General features: G+C 42.6%; 2 protein-coding genes across 2 annotated transcripts in view; one reads left to right on the top strand and one right to left on the bottom strand.

The window, feature by feature from the left end:
* Window positions 1-172: 172 nt before the first annotated feature.
* On the top strand, window positions 173-2,469 carry LOC117556381. The gene is made up of 5 exons (XM_034231686.1): window positions 173-678; window positions 946-1,001; window positions 1,131-1,199; window positions 1,435-1,527; window positions 1,625-2,469. Exons 2-5 carry the CDS (start codon window positions 951-953, stop codon window positions 2,276-2,278), a joined length of 867 nt encoding a protein of 288 aa, XP_034087577.1. The 5' UTR covers window positions 173-678; window positions 946-950; the 3' UTR covers window positions 2,279-2,469.
* Window positions 2,470-4,282: 1,813 nt separating this feature from the next.
* dync1h1 (dynein, cytoplasmic 1, heavy chain 1) overlaps window positions 4,283-21,282 on the bottom strand; it is a 31,955-nt gene continuing 14,955 nt past the window's right edge. Inside the window, exons 35-78 of the mRNA XM_034231701.1 lie at window positions 21,035-21,259; window positions 20,714-20,944; window positions 20,466-20,606; window positions 20,084-20,317; window positions 19,709-19,915; window positions 19,439-19,560; window positions 19,161-19,326; window positions 18,382-18,545; window positions 18,059-18,188; window positions 17,797-17,930; window positions 17,578-17,692; window positions 17,327-17,488; window positions 16,999-17,213; window positions 15,435-15,639; window positions 15,174-15,347; window positions 14,910-15,029; window positions 14,594-14,714; window positions 13,951-14,146; window positions 13,176-13,293; window positions 12,869-13,084; window positions 12,489-12,701; window positions 12,257-12,384; window positions 11,988-12,141; window positions 11,736-11,882; window positions 11,438-11,588; window positions 11,024-11,277; window positions 10,703-10,837; window positions 10,509-10,603; window positions 10,240-10,414; window positions 10,061-10,136; window positions 9,559-9,719; window positions 9,367-9,478; window positions 9,189-9,249; window positions 8,981-9,104; window positions 8,754-8,867; window positions 8,463-8,633; window positions 7,995-8,212; window positions 7,796-7,899; window positions 6,350-6,558; window positions 5,946-6,099; window positions 5,567-5,709; window positions 5,276-5,444; window positions 4,874-4,998; window positions 4,283-4,737 (exon numbers count right to left, since the gene is read on the bottom strand). Coding sequence (XP_034087592.1) covers window positions 4,609-4,737; window positions 4,874-4,998; window positions 5,276-5,444; window positions 5,567-5,709; window positions 5,946-6,099; window positions 6,350-6,558; window positions 7,796-7,899; window positions 7,995-8,212; window positions 8,463-8,633; window positions 8,754-8,867; window positions 8,981-9,104; window positions 9,189-9,249; window positions 9,367-9,478; window positions 9,559-9,719; window positions 10,061-10,136; window positions 10,240-10,414; window positions 10,509-10,603; window positions 10,703-10,837; window positions 11,024-11,277; window positions 11,438-11,588; window positions 11,736-11,882; window positions 11,988-12,141; window positions 12,257-12,384; window positions 12,489-12,701; window positions 12,869-13,084; window positions 13,176-13,293; window positions 13,951-14,146; window positions 14,594-14,714; window positions 14,910-15,029; window positions 15,174-15,347; window positions 15,435-15,639; window positions 16,999-17,213; window positions 17,327-17,488; window positions 17,578-17,692; window positions 17,797-17,930; window positions 18,059-18,188; window positions 18,382-18,545; window positions 19,161-19,326; window positions 19,439-19,560; window positions 19,709-19,915; window positions 20,084-20,317; window positions 20,466-20,606; window positions 20,714-20,944; window positions 21,035-21,259 — 6,918 coding nt within the window. The 3' untranslated portion in view covers window positions 4,283-4,608. The remainder of the gene's footprint in view (window positions 4,738-4,873; window positions 4,999-5,275; window positions 5,445-5,566; window positions 5,710-5,945; window positions 6,100-6,349; window positions 6,559-7,795; window positions 7,900-7,994; window positions 8,213-8,462; window positions 8,634-8,753; window positions 8,868-8,980; window positions 9,105-9,188; window positions 9,250-9,366; window positions 9,479-9,558; window positions 9,720-10,060; window positions 10,137-10,239; window positions 10,415-10,508; window positions 10,604-10,702; window positions 10,838-11,023; window positions 11,278-11,437; window positions 11,589-11,735; window positions 11,883-11,987; window positions 12,142-12,256; window positions 12,385-12,488; window positions 12,702-12,868; window positions 13,085-13,175; window positions 13,294-13,950; window positions 14,147-14,593; window positions 14,715-14,909; window positions 15,030-15,173; window positions 15,348-15,434; window positions 15,640-16,998; window positions 17,214-17,326; window positions 17,489-17,577; window positions 17,693-17,796; window positions 17,931-18,058; window positions 18,189-18,381; window positions 18,546-19,160; window positions 19,327-19,438; window positions 19,561-19,708; window positions 19,916-20,083; window positions 20,318-20,465; window positions 20,607-20,713; window positions 20,945-21,034; window positions 21,260-21,282) is intronic.

Raw genomic sequence — 21,282 nt, 5'->3', positions numbered from 1 at the left:
CGGGCATTCCGACCATATGATTATGACTCTCCCGTTCCCCCAACGGTTCAGCGGGGAACTGGTGGAGGAGGACTGCAGACTGAAGATATTTAATAACAAAGTTGCCACAGCTTTATAATTAATCAGAATTAAATTGTTCTGCAACAGTACACTAACTTTAAATTTGATATTTTATTTGATATTGGTGGTAAGTTCGGTTGTTCAACCAAACCAACGTGGACTTCTACATTAAAGTAACTTTCTTGCACACGTTTTTGGGTCGGGAACTCTTTAAATCTATATATTTGGTGAAACAAATATAAAAACAGACTGAAGGGTGGTTCACTTAACAGGGACCCATTTAAAGTTAATATATCTGCATTTTTGGTCTTTTATACAGCAGAAAGATAGCTGACTTTTAATTTGGAGAGCGATAAATCACCGGAAATATTATTTTGTTAAAATCTTGTAATGAGCTAACTAAGTGGCGTTTTAGACGTGTCAATGCTTTGAGACTGCTCACCTGACTTTGGGAACACATGGCTGCATGCGCCATATCAAAGACACCTGCTACTCTGCTGGTTAATTAATCAGCCATCTTCTCGTTACAAACAACAAAGACATATTTTACTTGTTTTAATCTATCATGGTCAAAGAAGTACAAGCGCCAAAGAAGAAGACGTCAACTGTCATTTTCAGGTATAAAGATTGGTTATTCTTTTGCAGAATTAAAACTCATCATACTTAAGTTGTATTTTGCAATACGAAGTGCATGCTAACGTTATTCATTCCATATTGTTTTTACTTTCTTCTTGTACATGATAGCATATGGCACTGCATGCTGGGATTTTTTTATTTCTATCACAATGAAATAAGAGTAGGCTACCGGTATTAACTTTTGTGGACCTTTGAATGTGGTTAAATGCAATATTGCTCTTACAAATTCACATTTTTCTCCCCAATTAGATCAAATGGAGAGACATGTGCCCAACAACATGGACCAGCTTGCCTTCAAATACATGGTACAACTTAGCCATCATCATTTTGAGAGTGCTCTGGGCTCTTTTTCAGTAGTTAAATCAAAAATCATTATACTGCTGTCTTACATTGACATAAATGTATACTTGAGTGACCTCTGTTTTTGTCAAGAGATGTGTAAAGTGTCCAGCTCTGATTCTGACTCCGAGATCAGTCCAAGGTTGTCGGACACCAGCACTATGGTAATACTTTACTTCACAATATTCACAATAACCACTTGGATAAGCTTTAGAATATATTAGGCCAAGTTCCCAAATGTTCGGATATTTTCCACAATTAATTTTATTTTAAAATGGAGTCTAATTTAGTTTATTGTACAGAAATGGAATGTTCTCCAAAAAGCATTGAGTTTTCTTGATTTTAAAAATATAAACGTGTTTTGTCAAGGCAAAAAACAATGACTTTCTTGTTGAGCAGGGTTGTGTGAGCAGTACACCAGAGAGTTTGACTTTTCGGCGGACATTGCCAATAACTCAAAAGCCTGCAGGAAGGTATAGCTGTTGCTCTTTGGTAAGCATTCCCCCTTTATTCAATTAAAGTATAGCTGCCACTACAAGGCCATGCTGCTGTCCTATTTGTTTATGAATAAATGCATGTTTGATTGCAGTTTTCGGACCCATATGATGGGAGCTCTGAGGATTCTGATGAGCCAAACATTAATGGGGGTGTCTCCAGCAGGCGATTCAAGCAGCAGGGAAAAGGTGGAGGAGGAGGCAGTCGGTTCTCGGGCAGGAGCAGAAGGTTTATCCTCAATCATCCTGCTTCTGTTTCCCTAAGGGATGTGGAGAAACATGGCATGAGAGATGCTGTATCAGACAACAATGTCCAGATGAAATGTGGGAGTGACTCTGAGATGTGTGATGATGACATTTTGACCTCACACAGAGACGGGGATGGTGGTAGAGCTCTTTCAGAGCAAATGGCCGAAGATTCAACAATGCAATCCCAAACCATGGATGTAGCTTTGCACTGTCAACTAGATGATTCCGGCTTTCATGCTACTAGATATTCCACGCCTCACATACCTGCACCTGTAACCCCAGCAGAAGTGAGTTTGTCGCAGGCGACAGATCTCTCCTCTGAGAGCTCCCCCTGCCCCTGTAACCTCAGGTCGCTTTACAAGAGAAAGCTGGGTTTCCCTGGAGCAGAAGTGGTTGAGCTGGGGCAAAGAAAGCGGCAGTGTGTTGTCAACATGGAGGACCAACAGGAAGAAAGGGACTCTGCATCTGAAACATGTTCGAGCCATCTTACCATGGACTGACACACTGAAGTACTGCAGTCATATCAGTGCCTTAAACAAGTTAAGGTAGAATGAAAGACTATCAATATTTACTTGACAATGCACTTTGTTTACTCATGTAAAAAGATCAGAGGATTTATATTTCTATCTCCAGTTATTTTGAGTGTCTGAAATCTGTCACATGTGTTGATTGTTCCTAGGCGGTCATTCTTTTTGTTGGGAGAATTACCATTGTAACGTCAGTCTCCATTATGGACTGAAGAACAACCTATGGACTGGCAATACATATACTGTATTTCTTCCATAGACCAATTAAAGAAAAAATAAGTTCTGTGAAAAAGACTTGGTTGTTTTCCCGCACAAAAGCTTCAAAAGTTACTGCTAGAAAGTGGCATTCAGCAACCAAAGCTCCACTGAACTTTAGCTAGTGGTGCCCTAATTCAAATTAAGTGTGAAATGACAAACTGAAGTTTTATTTTCTAAAAATGTATCTCAATGATGTCAAATATTTCACAAGTATTCACTAGTTCCAACCATTGTTTTGAAGCCATTTGTTTAGTTTTTAGATAGGCACAAAATATTGTTTAGTCTTGATAGTGTGATTTGTTTTGTCACATGTTAGAACCTAAATCTCATAACTTAAGGTTTGTTTCAGTCTTCTTTGTATTTTCCAATGGTGAAGTTGACTTTCTCCTTTTATCTTCCTTTTCTTGAGCAAAGACAAGTTCATCCAAACCAACAGGTAGAAGTAATCCACTGAAAACTTAATATTTTACCTTATCCTACTCTGGTTAGTTTGGCCTTCTGTATAATTTCTGATATTGAATAGGAAATAATGAGGTCTAGCAAATACAACATTTTTGTATTGTACTTTAATGAAGTTAATATAGAAGTGATTGGGTAAATTATGTGAAGCTGTCAACCATTTAATTTAGCTAAGCCTATTTTATAAACGACAAGGGAAATTCCCCCATGTTGACTTTTAAAGGCAAGGCAAGGCAAGGCAAGTTTATTTATATAGCACTTTTCAACACAAGGCAATTCAAAGTGCTTTACAAAAAATGAAAGAGATTAAGAAAATGGCATTTAAAATCAGTCATTAAAAAGAAAAGCTAATAAAATAAACATTAAAAGAAAAAAATACATGGCAGTCAATTAAACATTAAAAGAAAAAAGTACATGGATAAAAGTTACAGTGCAGTCTAAGATATGAATAGTTCAATTAAAAGCAGCGACAAAAAGAAAAGTCTTCAGCCTGGATTTAAAAGTAGTAAGAGTTGCAGCGGACCTGCAGGTTTCTGGGAGTTTGTTCCAGATATTTGGAGCATAATAACTGAACGCTGCTTTACCATGTTTAGTTCTGACTCTGGGGACAGAAAGCTGACCAGTCCCTGAAGACCTGAGAGATCTGGATGGTTCATAATTTAGCAGGAGGTCAGAAATGTATTTTGAGCCTAAACCATTCAAAGCTTTATAAACCAGCAGCAGTATTTTGAAATCTATTCTTTGACACACAGGAAGCCAGTGTAAAGACTTCAGAACAGGAGTGATGTGATCCACTTTCTTAGTGTTAGTGAGGACTCGAGCAGCGGCGTTCTGAATCAGCTGCAGCTTCCTAATAGATTTTTTAGTGAGACCTGTGAAGACACCATTGCAGTAGTCGAGTCTACTGAAGATAAAAGCATGGACAAGTTTTCCAAATCCTGCTGTGACATTAGTCTTTTAATCCTAGATATATTCTTTAGGTGATAGTAGGCTGATTTAGTAACAGTTTTAATGTGACTGTTGAAACTCAGGTCAGAGTCCATGACTACACCTACATTTCTGGCTTTATCTGTTGTTTTGAACATTGCACACTGAAGCTCAGCGCTAACTTTTATACGTTCTGACTTGGCTCCAAAAACCATTACCTCAGTTTTATCTTTGTTTAATTGGAGAAAGTTCTGACACATCCAGTCATTGATTTGATTTGATTTAAAGTCATCCGTTTCCACATTTGTGTCCAATTTATCATCACAGACAACATTGAAGTCATTAAAGCATTTTTATTTGATTCCAACATACTTTATTCGATCTAAAAACATACAGTTTCCTTCATAAAAACTAACTTTCAACTTTCCTTTTCAACATTTCATCTCCTCTTCATTTACCATCTGACAACTTCTCTCTTTACCTTCCAAAAACACTATCATAGCTACGAGTAAATTACTGCTCCACAATTTATTTTAACTACGTTTTATATTGGAATGCAACAGGCTACAAACTACTTTCTAAATGGTGGTTAATAAGCAATACATGTAAGGGATTATGTGGTTTAATAATCAAGACGCTGGTCTTGAGGAATGTTCCATCTACTCGGTGCACAGGACAGCAACTCCACGCTCATAGAAGCTGTGTGGATCTTCTTTGGTGGCGATGTCAAAGTCCACGGTGAAGATGAGATCTGACCTTGTGAAGTTCAGGTACACAGGAAGACACACCTGCAAGAGAAATAAAAAATAAATGAGGAGGTGGCCAAAATCATTTCAGTAAGACATATTGTCCTAAATAGTCTCTCTGCATGGATTATTTGATAAAAACGAAGCTATATATTGTGTAAAAACATCTTGTTCGTACCATGTGTCTCTTCTCAGTGCTGCATTGCTTGACCCAGTGGAGCTGAGTGAGAGGCAGCTCAGTGGAGATGGTGGTGGACAGCGACAGCTTGTTGTTGGCACAAGTAGCTCCCTGCAGTTTCAGACCTGAGAGAAACAGTGAAATGTTCCACAATTGAACAACATTTTTAAAATAAATAATAGAACAGTACTTACGTTTTCAAAAGTTGAGTAAGTATTTGCCACACTCAGAAATAAGGCTCCATATAGAGCTGGATAATGGTACAATACTTTGAAGTAACTGATCAAACTTTTCAGTCAAAAAATATCTGTATGTAATAAATGTTGTACCTAGATGCAAATGATTACATTCACACTATGGGTACATGCTACTAAATAAATAGTTTGACCCTGCTTGTCTTACCTTTGATGCCGAAGCTGCAGGCGTCCAGAGCAGCACCCTGGGCGGTGGTGACAGTGACCTCCAGGCACAGCTCCTCCAGAGACCAGCTGTTGGCTTGGGCCACATACTGCCGTGTAGCGGTGATGTAAGCCTCCGGCACAAACAGGCTGCCGATGCACACATGGATGTTCTGCAGAAGGAGAAACAGGAGAAAAAAACATATACTGTAAGTGGCTCTGTTGATGTTTAAGGAATCTAACATTCATATACAGGTCGTTTGATACCGTGCACCAACAGTTAACCAAACGGTACCTTCAGTTCCTTTGCACCCCCACTGGCAGCACCCTGGGATATCAGCTGCAGCTGTTTGATTCGCTCACTGAAGTCTGCCACCCACTGGATCACCGTCATGGAGGCTGGAACTGTGTAGCGACACCAGCTGCGAGGGAGGATGCCTGGGGAAAAGAAGAGGGTGTATACCAGTTATTCTCTGTTATAAGCGGTTTAAGGACATCTTGTTGGTCAAAACAACCAATGATTTTTAAGTGCACAATGTAGAGCTGCAATAGGAGTCTAACAAATAAAAATAAAAGCTGTAGCCCTAAAAAAAGTTAAATTGCCATGTTCATTGATCTCAATAAAGCAAGTATAAAGAAACATGGTTACAAATGAGTGAGAAGGAAGATTTTACCTTTAACTAGTTCGCTAATGAGTGAGCGCAGGTCGTTGGTCTGCTTCTTCTTGCCCTCACACACTTGCACCACATCGGTCAGATCCTGGCGGACCTCCTGCAGCATCTTGCCGCCCATCTTCACCTCACGCTCAAAGAAGCGGAACAGTGGGTCCTGGTGTTTGGGAAAAGAGGAAATCAAATACAGAAGAAAAGCAAGTGCATGTTCATCTGTTGAAATTCAAACCTGTGCTTTCGTTTCATTTCATTTTACCTCATGAGTAGAACACATTTTAAACAAAACAACGGATCTACATAACAGTAATTGCAGAGGATGTTGTACAGCTTCTTGTTTAAACATAATTGTACAGGTACGTCTCCAGAAGTCTGCTTGCCAACAACCTTCCTCCTGTTTCTGCCTTTACCTTGATGTTCTCCACTGTGCGTTTCAGTGGATTGACAGATTGGGGCACCAGCTGCAGCCAGTTGCAGGCGGTGGTGTGGAGGATCCTCATCCAGGCCGGCTGGGCATCAGATGTGGAAGAAGTGCGCTCCTTTATCTCTGTATCGTAGGCAAGGTCGTCCTCATCCTCCAACATCTGCATTTTCAGCATCTTACCCATCATGTCAATGCCTGCGCAGCCAGGTGGAGGGAGCGAGTGAGCGGGGAAGGAGGTGGAAGACAAGGCCATGGTGGGAGGTAGGGGGAGAAGAAATTAATTGTGGAACAAAGAAACAAACAGCTTACCTCGAGGAAGTGTTAATACAGATTTTTTGTATAAAACAAGGGAATTGTGGCAGACAGAAACATATAAGGACAACACTGAGCAGGACAGAAGACACAAGGCTTCAGGCAATATTCACATTAAATTGTACCATTTAACAGTTTCCAGGTGGATGAATTAAGCACTTTCATGAATAACTGGATATGTAAAATAAATACATGTAAACACTATAGGGTAACGGGCCGGAGAGAGAATCTAAAGGGGCAGGAGTGAGGGTGGAGAAGAGGGAGGATTTGGCAGCTGGGATTGTGGAAAATGGAGGGGTGTGGAAATCAATCTGACAAAGCAGGGAGGGAAGGGGTGTGTGATTGAGGGGATGGGGAGGAGTGTGGTTGTTTAAATCCTAATCTCAAATTGGGGAGTGGATACAAATTTCAGCAAAGCGACATGATGGCTGTGAAATACAGCTGCTGGAGGGTGAGGACACACACACCCTTCCTTTGGGCAGAACACCTTTTAAAGTACGATGGCTAAGAAGACTGCTAGGCTAGACTACACAGCTGATCTGTAGGACTACAATATACAAGACTGGGTTCCCTTCTGAAACATCACATTTAAGGAATTTCCACAACTAGCTTTAAATAAAAGTAATACCAAAATAACTTCCATTTCTATTCTTACACAAATTACGAATTCAAGCCTTCCCAATTGACCCATATCTTTTTATCTCCATTTAGCTTTCAACGCCTTTTATTCTCTATCAAACTTTCTTTCATGGATTTCAAGGACCTGTGGGAATGAGAAACTGAAACTAGGAGCTACTTGGGATGCCATGGAAAACTAATTGGTGAAGTGAATCCATGAGAAGATGAGAGATTAGTAAGTAAGGAAGCACCCTTAATGAATCATTTTCTTCCACCACATGCACACAGTATTCTGCCCAAAGCAGAGGAAAACATGAAAGATTGTGACCCCCTGTCAAAACAAAAGGTAAGACACTAGAGAGAGAGATGGTTAATGGAAGCACAATGAAATCATGGAATCTGAACAGATGGATTGAGGAAGGAGAATCAGGATATGTTGTGGTCCAGTTAATGTAACAGAGCACCCAAATAAAGATGACGAAGAGGCCCGGCTGTGGCGTACCCTGAGTGGTGAGCAAGACCTTCTCAGCGTTGCTTGGCAACCCAAGCCAAGCTGGAGTCTGGGTGTCAGGAAGCAACTCTACCCAGTGTATGAACTCCTCACGCCTGTAACAAATAAAAAAAATTAGTCTTTAACTGGGTGGCGTCATAAAATAAAACATCCCTTAAATATTAACAAACGATAAAAAAACACTACTGACCGAATTCCGTCGGGCATCTTGATGTCCTTGTGCCCGTCAACTTTGAAAGCCAGTTTGAAATCGCTGTCAAAGCTTCTCTTGGTGAAGATGCGATCGAGGAAGGTGGTGAGCAGACGCTGGTCGAACTCGTTGTCAATGCGGCCGCCATAGATGGACTGGGCCATCAGAGTTTTCAGAGCCGCCCAGGGGATCTTGTCTGGTGCAATATTTTGACGACCCTGTGTGTGTGTGTGTGTGTGTGTGTGTGTGTGTGTGTGTGTGTGTGTGTGTGTGTGTGTGTGTGTGTGTGTGTGTGTGTGAAGGGAAAGAGTGTCATGGTTGTTATATTTACTGGGGGGATGCACCGAAATTCTAGGTCGATACAGAGCATATACTGGTAAATGAATAAAAAAACGTATTGTAGTTGAAGTGTGTTTATCTATGGTTTGTTGACATAAGTTTACATTAAAAAGATTTAAAAAATCTTACCTTAGCAGTGTCGTCCAGCCAAGTATCCACGGTGTCGCAGGCAGAGCGGAGGTCAGACTCTCCAAACTCATATTTCTTGGACCAGCCCAGTGGGGCATAGCGCAGACGCTCCTGAATGACTGCGTGGAACCAAGCGAGCAGGAAGTAGAGACGAGCACGCTCGTTGGGAGCCTATACAAACAGAAACAGGAAAAATAGTCATTAAGGCAGCAAACGCAGACAGAATTGATGGTTGGTAATGACAAGACTTTAGGTGTGAGTGTGTGCTTTTGTAAATCCAGATTAGGTCACCTTGCACATGCGAGCCACAGGGATGTTGCTGAAGGTTCTGAGCATGTTGGCCTTGACACCAGGAGGAGGCTCAAACACGAAGATTCGACCGGCACGAAGCAGATTCACTGGAACCTGGTGAGGAAGCACAGTACTGAGACTTAGAGGAGTGACAGTGGAAAGGAACTCAGGTGCTAGAAGTGAGAATGAATTCATAATGGAATGTTTTAATGAGTGACATGGTTTACCTTGGGGTTGATCTCCATTGTGAGGAAAAGCCTGAAGCTGGCATGAGGCTGCATGGAGTGAAGCTTCTTCTCCAGCTGCATCAGCCATCCAGGGGCCAGGTGCACGTTCTCCAACATCACCCACCTGCAGCACGGAACCAGTCAGTTCACCAGCACAACAAATCAAAGTGTGCATGCTAAGAAAATACATAGAACAAACATTACTCACCTGCCAGACTTAACCGCAGTGTTGATGTCTCGGTCTGCTTTGTTGAAGCCCTCAGCCGAACCTGTGGTCAGTGTGAGAATATAATCGTGTGAGAATATAAATCATGTGTATCCTCATTCAACATTTGACCCGGGGATCTCATTTGTGTCTTAAGACTATGATCTTATTCCTTCCTTACCAATAGAGATTGAGGTGATTTGTTTGTTCTCCTCAGCAGCCAGATCTCTGACCAGGCCGCTGGCATCATAACCTGGTACAGAACACATCAACACTGGAGTGCTGGGCTTCACCTACAAACACACAAGAGAAGGAAAGTCAGCGACAGATTCAACAAGACAGAGAAAATTATTGACGAAATATTGGAACCTACCTCGTTATCAATGACGTTAGCCAGGTCGAGAGGCTGCTCAATGATGCTCATGAAGGTCTCGCCCAGCACCTTTGAGACAAAGATGTGGGACATAGCCAGCAGACGGTCGGGGCGGAAAGCCTGAATCAGCAACAGCTGGTGCACCGCCTGGCCAATGGGAGCTGAACAGAGAGCGATGTACAGATTAGAGCATGTCATGTTTACAAAGAATATATATATAGATTCAATCAATATTTCAAATCAGCATCCACTTGGTCTTGAAGCAATTTTTCCAATACCCAAAATCCAAGTCTGCTTTATCTGGTTTTATGCTCACTACTTCCACTTTCATTTTTGCTGAAACCTTACTAGGTAAAAAAATGTTTTGTCAATGTAACCACTTTTTATGCATATGGTGAGCAAAGTTGTCTTCAAGATTTAAAAAGGCAACAGGCAAGGTGAGTAAATTGATATACAAATGATCATGCATTATTTGCACAATAAGACAAGTCTATATACTTACTGGCCTGCTTCTCCTCTGACCACAGATAAGGAACAGCCAGATCTGGAGTGTTACTCTCAATCCACATGAAGAATTGCTGTAGTAACAGAAGAAAGAAATAATGATGATTTTCCTTACAGCTTTGGTTAAATTATCCCAATACGTGTGATACCAGATGGAAGGTATATGTAAATACTCACCTCATCAGCCTGAACCTTGTCCACCAGGTCGCTGAATTCCGGCAGGCGGCTGAGGCGGACCATGGCCTCGCACTGCTCAGTGGTCAGACCCTTCACTTTGGGCAACGTCATTCCCGTCAGAACAATCTCCTTACCGCGCAGATAGTGCTGGAACTCCACATCATATGGGGGCTCACTGGAAAGAGACGGATTACGTTTTTATGTTGTCTGGTGTTATTGAGAAACATTTTTCATTTAATATTACTAATAGTACATGGGTGGCATCTTACTTGGGCATGCCCTTCAGGCTGATCTTAGCCAGCAGCATGGCGAACGTGATGTGATCGAGGTGCAGCATCCCTCTGGCTGCTCTGTTGAATGCCACCTACATAGAAAATTAATAAATAAATTAACCAGGCATAAGAAAATTATATTACAGAAAAGTCTATTACAATTGTACTACAGAGTATTGTGTGGTACAAACCTGGAAGAGGTCCTTGGTGATGACTTCGAGTCTCTGTGTATGGTCGCTGATGCCCTTGAGGTTGGGGTTCTCATACAACACCGTGTGGTAGGTGTCCAGGAAAAAGTTAAGGGAGTACTGGTACAGGAAGTGCATCTGGAGAAAGATAGAAAAAAGGGTTTGTTTATTAAATGGTTATTGGCTGGTTTATAAGAACGTCATAGTAATTTTGCCTGTGCACCTTTCTCACTTAACACAGATGCAAGGTGTTAGTGGGAGGTTTTTTTCAAGTCGGAATGAGGCATGTAATAAAAATAAATTGGGTAAAAGATGTGTCCAGACCTGGTTGAGAGACTCCATGGTGAAGTAGATGCTGCTGCAGGCAGAGGACAGGGACAGGTATTGCTGTGACACTGCCTCCACCTCTGCCATGACGATATCCGTCTCCTCCACCTTCTTGGTGACCTCAGCTGCCTCTTTCTTCAAGTTCTCCAGCGTGGTGATGATGGTGTCGTCATCAAGGATGCGGCCCTTAACCTCATTGAGCGCCTGCAGCAGTGATTTCTCCAGCTGACGCAGACGCAGCTGGAACTCACCTACAAGAGACACAGGGACAGTTGATTATTGACTTTAGCGCTTCAATAAACTATTTGTCCACCATGGCTAAAGTCTCTATCCACTGGCATCCCTGTAATTGTTCCTCAGCCTCAGCTGTGCCCTGTCATTATGTAAGCACAATGCCATTCTCTGTCTTACCCTGCAGTTTGAGGAGGTCAGAGCGTTTCTCATCCACATCAGGCCTCTCAGCCTTTAGTACCTCGTTGAGACACTGACTCTGAAGGCTGCTGCGTGTCACAGTGAAGTTGACAAATGTAACACGAGAACACAAGTCTGGTGGGAAGTCCACCTGCATACACAAGAGACACCAAAGACACAGATTAACTTCCTTATACAATCATTTTACTGCAGGATGATTGCATATGTTTCCTGAATGATCGACTTAAATACTGCCTAACATTATCCATAGATGAAACATGATGCTGAATCTACTCACAGTTGGGTCTCTTGTAGAAAGGAAGATGACAAAGGAAGGCGACAGATCGATGTCCTGGTCTCCCAGGGTGATGAGCACACGTCCTCCAGTCCTGCGGACCTCTCTGTTCAGCACTGGGTTCAGGATGGGGTCGTAACTTTCCACATCCTAAGAGCCAAAAATACATAACTTAAAATAGACAAAGCCTTGATGATAATGAGGGCTTTGAAAAGTACGTTTTAAATGTTGGCACTGTTAAGTAGCTGCTCATACCTGGACTAACAGCGGGTTTCCGAAACGCAGGGCACTCTCTAGATTCTTCCTGAAGGCATCGTCCAGGAAACTGGTTCTGGTGATCTTGCGGTCTTTGTACTCGTTCATGATGAACTCTGTGGCCTGGCCCGATGGATCAATGATAAGCGGGTACCTAAAAAGAGAAATGGTATAGAATGAATCAGCATGGAAGGGATAATTGATGTTAAGCGTTTAAACAGCAGTAATACAAACTAAAAACATTGCCAGGAGAAGAGAAAGATACAGACCTGTTGAACCTCTTGAGCATGATGGCGTTCTCAGTGCAGAGGTCATCAGCCGGGAGGGAGCTGGCTTGCCAGCGGAGCCTCTCGTCAGCATTGGACAGATACTCAGTTCTTGCAATATCAGTACGGAACTGGGGGAAGGATTAAAGCTTTAAAATATGAAGTCTTCAACATATGTGTGCCTAGAGTCCAGGATTAGTATGTGTCATGGCCTTGAGTATGACAGTTTAACTACCTGGATGTTGGCCTGCTGCAGGTGGTGAGACCAAGTAGTGAACAGGTTCTGCCTCATCTGTTGCTCAAAGTAGCCGGCATAGGAAATGAAAGCTGCAGAGAGCAGACAGTCCCCAGCGATGGTAGACATCTGGTTCTTGAAGGTCTCGCTGGTCTTCTCCCAGCGGTCCCTCTCAGCTGACAGACTCTTCAGCAGGGCTGTGCTGCGATTCAGCTGGGAGGAGAGAGCGAGAGTTCAGAAGATTGCTGCAAGATTCTTTAATTTAAACTACATTCAATGAGACGGATACAATTACACGTATACAATAACAGTTGCAATGGGTAGAACAGGCCATATTCAAAACATCTGAGAGTTTAAAAATGAGGTTTGATGACAGTTACCTTGGACTCGACAGCAGCCAGGTCGGCCTTGATGGCCTGAGCCTCTGAGATGAGGACGGCGTACTCCTCCTTGTAGCGAGCGATGCTAGACTCCAGGTCTCTGATCATCTGCTCCACCTCTTCTGCCCTGGACTTGTTGTCTGTGGCGTCATCCTCAAGCTTCTGCAGTTCATTACGCAGAGGCTCCACACGCTTCAGCATGTCAGCATAGTTAAGCTGAGGAAGTGGTAAAACATAGCATCAATGAAAGGATAACTCTCTTTACCCAATTATTATGTTCAGTTTCAAATCGTTGAGGCTCCTATACCTGAGCGATTGCCCATTTCACCATAGGCCCACAGGCCAGAGAGGCCCTGTTGACATGGTCATAGTTGAAGGTCGGGTTGGAGAGGTAATTCTTCTTCATCTTCTCACGGATGGTGTCACTGGATAAAGTCAAAAAAGTTAGACTAAAGCTGCATGTCACAGATTAAAAAGTGTGTAGTGTGTGATCAATGGTGAGAAATCAAGGCAAATGTTGACATGTGAAATATTGGACAGGATTATTAAAGATTTTCTGTGGGGTGGTGAAGAAGTGCAATTTCTACCATCTTCAATGTGACAAAATGCAAATCACAAACACAGCAGTGTTGTTACCGTCAGCTCATTTTCTGATTCAGCTAAATCAAATTCTAACCACAGGTGCCAAGTGATTAATATACTGATTGACATCATTTGAGTTTCCATTAAAGACGGACGTTCTGACACTGGTACCTCATTTCCTCAGAGGAAAAGTTGACTATGCTGCTGATGAAATTGTCCCTGATAGTAACTTGTCTGATTTTTTTCCAGTCACTGGTCTCCTCGCCCAGCAAAAGGCAGATACACTCCATGGCCAACTTGACTGCAGCTGGGGGATTGGTCATAGCTCGCACTTCTACTAGGTGCTGCCGCTTAATAGAGCTCACCGCTAGTTGGGTGGAAGGAGGAGTGTTTGAAAGAAGAAGTAGAGGAAAGGGAGAATATAGGTTGAAGAGAGAGAAAAAAGACAGAGGGAGAGAGCTTTAGTGAACAATGGCAGAATACATGTTTTCTTATTTCACCTGATGTCATCAGCAGAGAAGTTAACAATAGTGGGGATGAAGTTCTCCCTCATGATGATGGAACGGATCTGCTTCCAGTCGGTGGTGCTCTCTCCCAGCAGCAGGCAGATGGACTCGAGGGCCAGCTTGACGGGAGCGGGAGGATTGGCCATGGAACGTACCTCCACCAGGTGCTGCTTCTTAATGGACTTAACAGCTATCGACGTCAGGTAAACAAGGAAGTGGATTATGATAAGGGAGGGGCAGTGACGAAGGGAGGATGCAGGAAAACATTAAGTTGTTAACCCGAAGCCCATAAGTGAGTATTTGATGACATTGTAAATAACTAACGATTATTTTCCAAAAGGAATGTCAGTTGAATTTGCAGGAAAAGTCAGGGTTTATCAGTTATCAAAATAGTGTATCAAGTCTATTTGTAATTAAAAAAAAAAAATTGTACAGGGTTGAACAATAAATTCAAGCCCAAAATTGACCACCAATCTTGGCATAACAGTAATGTAGAATATATTCAGTGCATTTATATAGCTAATGTTACGGAAACAGTATACAAATCCATATTTGCAGCAGGAGAGTGTTGCACTCTTTCTAAGAAAACAAATCTAATGCAATTTAAAGACTGCTGTGAGTAAAAATACCAGTGTACCATTCTGAGACTCAATGACAGCAGGCTCCACTTGGTCCAAGTCCTCTTTGACACTCAGCTGTTTGTCCTTGATCTTCTCCTGCTGCTTGTACACAGACTCCTGGATCTCCTGGCTCATCACCTGGAATTATAATAGAAACAGTGTAGGAGTTATTGTTTGATATAATCTAAATGAGAAATGCTCAAGGGCTTAACATAATCAAGGGGATAGTATGTCTATAAAAGAACAATTCATTCCTCTATTGTGATTTTGGTTTCTTCCTCTATTTTTTTCTTTTTTGTAAAAGGTGTAAGTGTTATATTATTTACTGTGTACCTTTTTCTTTTCAGCCTCCTGCTGATCTTTGACCATCTTCTTCAGCTTGTCGTTGGCAGCAGCGTTCTTTGACTCCAACTCCTGGCTTTTGATTCTCAGGTCACGACGGAGCTCCTCCACCTTGATGAGGAGGCACACGTATATTCATGGTGTCAAACATTAGCCAGCAGTCGGTAAAAACCACCAACAGACACGAAACCACAACTGTCTATTTGAGAAAAAAGGTGAAATATAATTGGCACATAAAATGCAAGTTTACTTTACCTGATCGACAGTCTCCTTGATCTTGCGGAGACCAACGTTGAGGTGCATCTGCTGTTCCTCCAGCTCGCTGCGTTTCTCATTGAAAAGGTTGGCATACTGGTTGATGAAGTCCAGGTAGTGGCGAGGAGTGATGGACATCGTGTGGCCACCTCGCTTAGCCAGGCGGTTATTAGCCTGTGTAAAGTTAATAACAACAACATTATGAAGTATACAACACAATCACCTCATTAAACACCACTGCAGACGTGTCAACATCCCTACCTGGTGAAGTGTCTGGTGTACAAACACACAGCCATTGACGATAGCCTCCCGGTGAGATGGTGTCTGTGGCAGTTTGTCATAGACGGCGGGCATGTAGTCCGGCACCTTCCAGTTTGGTTTCTCCAGGTCCATCTTGCTGGTGAACTCTTTACCCACCTGATAAAGAGCCTCTGTGGACCAGTCTCCAAACCAGTTCAGCACACACCTAACAGAGAAACAATTATTTGATTAGTAGGGGTGTAACGGTTCACAAACATTTCGGTTCGGTACGTACCTCGGTTTTTAGGTCAGGGTTCGGTACAGCAGAAAAAACCACCACAAAACATAAAATATTTTTTGGGTTTTTTTATTATTATTAAACTGTGAATAATGTATTCACTCAAATAAATACAAAATATAATAAAATAAACATTAAGGTGCAGCATTTCGATGAACTGAAATAATCTGTATTTGAACTGTACTGTACTAGCACCTAAGCAGCCAGTTTGACATTAGGACTTGCTTGTCATTGTATTTCCATGTTGTTTAAAGAAAGATGAACTTGTCCACATTGCTTGCCGAAAGGGCAGATCTGCTGGCACTAACAATGTCTCCTGCTGTGGAGAACACCCTCTCTAGGGACAGAGGTAGCAGATACAGCCAGGTAGCGCTTTGCTAACATGGCAACATAAGGATATTTAGCGTTTGTAATAGCTTTGGCTCGGTCTGAACTCTCTGCGAGTGGTGGAGGCTAACATGCTAGTGGGAGTTGGGTTTGCACTTCAGTCTTTTGGTACCGGTGATATTCACGTTCGGGTGATGCCTTTTCAAATGAGTGTGCAAGTTTGATGTTTTGCCAGCCGCGTAACCAATTTTAGTTGAACAATGCCAACAGCTTTGGTTCGGTCCACCTGTCTTTGTCCGTCATCCTTGTACGTAACTGCGAAACCAAAATGTTCCCAAACCGGAGACTTCAAAGATGCTGGAGGATTTTCGAGCTGAACTTTATCTGCGTTCGCCATTTCAACAGTTCCTCAAATGACTGGCTAAATTTGAACGCATCCCTGTGACCAGCTCTCATAGTATGCCTCTCATCCTATGAAATGACTTGGTCGCTCTATGACGCGTTGAACCCAATGTGAGCAAATTACTCTGAATGCTGCGACGCAGCACTTGAGATTACTTCCAAAAAGTTGTTCACGTTCTCAATTTTTTACGTTTAACGTTATATTCGTTCGGTACACACGTGCACCGAACCGAAGGGCCTGTACTGAATAATTTCGGTATGGGTACGTATACCGTTACACCCCTATTGATTAGCTAAGAATAGACATCTTGTCATTTTAACACTGTATTTATCTGTTGCATATGGAACATCTGGTATATCAAGAGGTTATGATTTAAGACCAGGTGGAGACCTAATAGGTTAAGGATAATCTAAATTCCTGAATTACGATTTTTTTTATTTGCAGAATAGTTGGGGGAAATAAAACAAAAATATTTAATTTGATATTCAGCTTCTTTTAACCGAAAAGACAACATCAACAAAACATGTTAATTCATGCTTCAACATGTGTCTCAGTACCTGTTGAAGAGGGCAGGAGATGTGGCAGCTCTGTCCTTCAGGCCCTCTGATGAAGGGTTCATGGTGAAAACAACATGGAGGTTCCTGATGACTTGGCTGGTGAACCATTTGTACAGCTCCTCGTGTGTGTCCAGCATCAGGCCCTCCTTCTGGGCTCCCTCCTTGCACTGAGTCATCAGGGTGGCATATTCATCTCCCTCAAACAGCCCGGGAACCTACGAAGAACAGGTCAAATGATCATGTTAGGAAACAGAAAACGTATGTGCACAGAACTCAATTTGTTTTCCCCATTGAGCTGTACTGATGGACAACAGATCTTGATGGTTACCTCTCCGTTGGCCAGCAGTGTGTTCATCCTCTCAAGGAAACCAGAATCCAACACGTTGGACTCATCCATGATGAAGGCAATCTTCTCGTTCTTACAGCCTGAGCGACGCAGCACTGTACGAAGGTCCTCATCAAAGTCCTCTCCTGTGTATTTCCTGTGAACCTGTAAACACACACAAACAAACCTCAATACATGCAGATACACAGGAGTGTAGTGATAGGGCTTGAATTATCTTCATATGTTTCACCAACCTTGATCTGGTAAACACTAAGTCCGTTCATCCAGGCTACAAAGCGGGACAGAGTTGTCTTTCCTGCTCCACTCACACCGATCAACAGGAGATGACCCTGAGGCTGACGGAAGATTCTGAAAGAGGAAAAACAATTTCAACCAAAACAATAATTTTAGATGTTAATATTTGTAGCCTAAGACAATACGAGTAGTCTATCAGTTTGGCGGCTGTTACTAACCGGTCAATTCTGAGGACGTGATCCAGCACTTCATTGAAGAGCACCAGAGGGACGTCCAGCTCCTCTTCATAGAAGACCTTCAGACGAGCCTTCACATAATCCCTCAGCTCCTCCTGTTCCACTGGGATGTAGTCCTGCATCCACAAACCATACTCAGTTCAAATGTAGCTGCTAAAGACTTAAGGTCAACGTTCAATATCTCAGCATTAATACTGCAGCAGGAATATCACAGTAGGTTATGTTGAAACCGTTTCAGGTTTACCTTGGAGAGCCAGTTGCTGTAGAGGATAGGCCTGTTGAGACTCTTCTCCTTATCAATGTTGGGGAAGTGTTTGAGAGCGACCATGTTGATGTTTTCATCCGTCCATTTTCTCTCTTCATGCTCAACGAGCCTGGAAAAAGGTTAACGATGAGCCAGTTATCACCAAATGTACTCAAGCATTTCTTTAAGTTGAACTTTATCAGATAATCAGTTGAACATACCATATAAAAACCTATGAGCACCCAACTTAACTATACTGTTAACATCTAACAAACTTACAGATTCCCTTAAAACATTAGGTAAGAATAGAAACATGCTCTCACCTGTCCTGGAAGAGTCGGAGAGCTTCATGGGCCCAGATGCGAATCAGCCCCTCCACAGGAAGAGTTTCAAGTGGCCGCAGGGCCTCGAAGATACCCCTCACCCATCGGGTCATCTCTCTGGGAGAGTAGATGTAGTGAGGTTGGATGTCCTGGGTGAATCGCTCCTGAAGGGAAAGAAGATATTTGTTTGTTTATTTGTTTGTTTGTTTATTAGGATCCCCATTAGCTGGTGCATAACAGCTAATCTTCCTGGGGTCCACAAATAACATGAAACATGACATTCGACAGTACATTACAAGACAATGATACAAATCGTGTACGGCATCAATTTTCCTTCAAACAGTGACTTTCATATCAACCATCACATACAGCTTATTTTCTGATTCCCCATTTCCTTGGAAAGAAAAAAAAGAAAATAAAGAAAAGAATAATAATAGTGATTTTACAAATGTCTCCCTTCGCTTCTTTTAGAGTAAAAACAAACTAAACAAATACAATCCTCATCATAACTGTGAAAGGCTGTGTGTGTCTCTGTTAGCGAAAGTACCATATTCCTGCATGTGTTTAAAAAACCTATATGAATCGGTGTGCTGCTGTATGTTTACCATAACCTGTCTGCCGCTTGTGTAATTCACAATCTTAGATAGATAGAAATATGGAATGCAAATTTGTAAAAGTGTGATTTAAAGAATAAAAACGTTTTATCTTTTGTATACTCATAACCTTGGACACTATTTAGTAAACTTCTGTGCAAATAGATATTCAGTAACCTCCTTTACCTGAGACATGGTGTAGAATTCCACCATAGCAGAAGTAAGAGGCTCAGCATAGGTACGCAGAGAGGGGATGAGGCGCAGCATGGCGCGGTTGAAGGTTCCATAAATCTGGGTTAGAGAGGATGGGCCGGGGTAGTCCACGTACACCACAGGAACGTGACGCAGGAACCTGGAAACAGCACACCACAACATGCCAGCGTAAGTTATCATTCTCGTTTTATTTTTTTCTGTTAGTCATGGTATCAAATCAATCATTGTTCTAATAACTCTGGATACTGTACCTGTGTGTGAGAGGCTTTCTGCCAGGGTCAGTTGGAGGATTACAGGCTCCAACAAACTGGATCCTCTCCAATTTCACCCAGGTCTGGTCTGAGGTACGATAGAAACCTCCATGTTCCACCATCTGCAAAGAAAACACAACCAGGGAGCCTTTAATATACAAGAAGGGATATCAAATGTTATGCTACAACAGTTTCATATACTATAAAGATTTTTGCTGCGAAATGCAACAACACAAAGTATAACTGCCGTTTTTAAACAATGGATCATACCTGTCTGAGGAAAGAGATGACTCTCTGTGTGCCGTACTTGTCCATATCTGGCAGATTGATCTCATCACAGAACAGTACCAGCCACTTGCCGAGCTGGATTGGGGCGAGGACGACACCGTTGGGGGTACGGCGGTACTCGCAATAATGATCAAAGGTCTTCAGCAGCAGCTCTGGGGTGGTGGCACTGGAGAAGTTCAGACCCACAACCTGGTAGAGAGTAAAGGAACATTAGCAACAATTATGAAATGTACAGGTATGAAGGAGCTTTCTGGAAATAAAGAATGTAGTGAGGGAAAAGTATTAAACCGCATATATTGAATCAGTTAGGATGTCGGGTTAAACAGATTTTTGATAGATTTGTATCCAGTCCCTTACCTCCATATCAGGCAAAGCTCTGAGGGCGCAGAACAGAGTCATGGTCTTTCCAGAGCCAGGAGGTCCACACAGCACCAGCGGTTTGTGTTCTGCCAGCCATGTGTAAAGCAAAGCCTCGTGACGAACAGTGTCCAGAGTGGGAACCACGACATCGGGTGAGGCCACCTTGTGGGTCTCTACCTCAATCTGAGGCACCTTGCCCTGCCAGGACTGCCATTCACCCGAGATGCAGACCTGCACAACACAAAGACAATTAGGCAATGGTTATACAGGAAACACAGGATTGCAGTAGTTTAGGTTTGCTATGCAGAGAATCACATTTTTATTTTCAAATTTCCTCAAGACAACAATCAAAATGCCGTTTAACACCAAGCGGCTTTACCTCGTAGTCAATAATGGGGACATTGGGAGCCGATGGGAGGGGTACAGTGGTGATACGACGGATGTATTCTCCAAGCTCAGCCCTCATCTTCAATCTTCCGTCTCCAGAGAAGGACCACAGCACAGCATAGATCAGATACCTCTGTAGAGAGATGATGCCACAACATGTCTCAGCTTCTAAGCTCAAAGTTGATATAACAGCAATAAGACATGTATGCCCCTTTTAGTTGTATGAAGAGCAAACATTACCTGCATGTATCTCTCCAGCTGCTCAATAGGCATGGGGAAGTCAGGGTGATTGTTGTTGTAAAGTGCCACATTACGGCAGGCCTGGTGCAGCATTGAGAACAGCGAACCCATGCAGCGCAGGCGGGTGAAGTCCATGATGTGCTCCATCTTGGAGGCATGCTCTAAGGCCTTGATCACCAGGCCTGTGGATGTGAAGTAAGGCTGCAGGATGGCTGCCGAATCACGCTGAATCTGGTGTAGAAATAACAGTAAAGAAGAACTGTCAGAAAACATTCTTCTTAAATGAACTGCTGCTATTTTCCTTTCCTTCTATATAACTACCTGCAACATCGGAGATGCAGTCTCCTCCTCGTCTTCTGTGCCCTTCCTCTGGCGATGAGCTTCATCCTCTCCCTCGTCCAATGGGATGCTGCGTATGCGAGCCAGGAAGTGGTTGAACACCATGTCGGTACTGAGGACATCCTCACTGAACCAGACCATACCACAGCGAGACACAGTGGCCAAGGTGGCATATTTCAGGTCCTGTACCTCAAACATTACACGCACCTGGAGAAAGGGAAGTCAGGGTT

Source organism: Gymnodraco acuticeps, unplaced genomic scaffold (genome assembly GCF_902827175.1).
Source record: "Gymnodraco acuticeps unplaced genomic scaffold, fGymAcu1.1, whole genome shotgun sequence".
Taxonomy (NCBI): Eukaryota; Metazoa; Chordata; class Actinopteri; order Perciformes; family Bathydraconidae; genus Gymnodraco; species Gymnodraco acuticeps.
The sequence above is the reverse complement of the archived record's forward strand: the minus strand, read 5'-3'. Positions and strand labels throughout refer to the sequence as shown.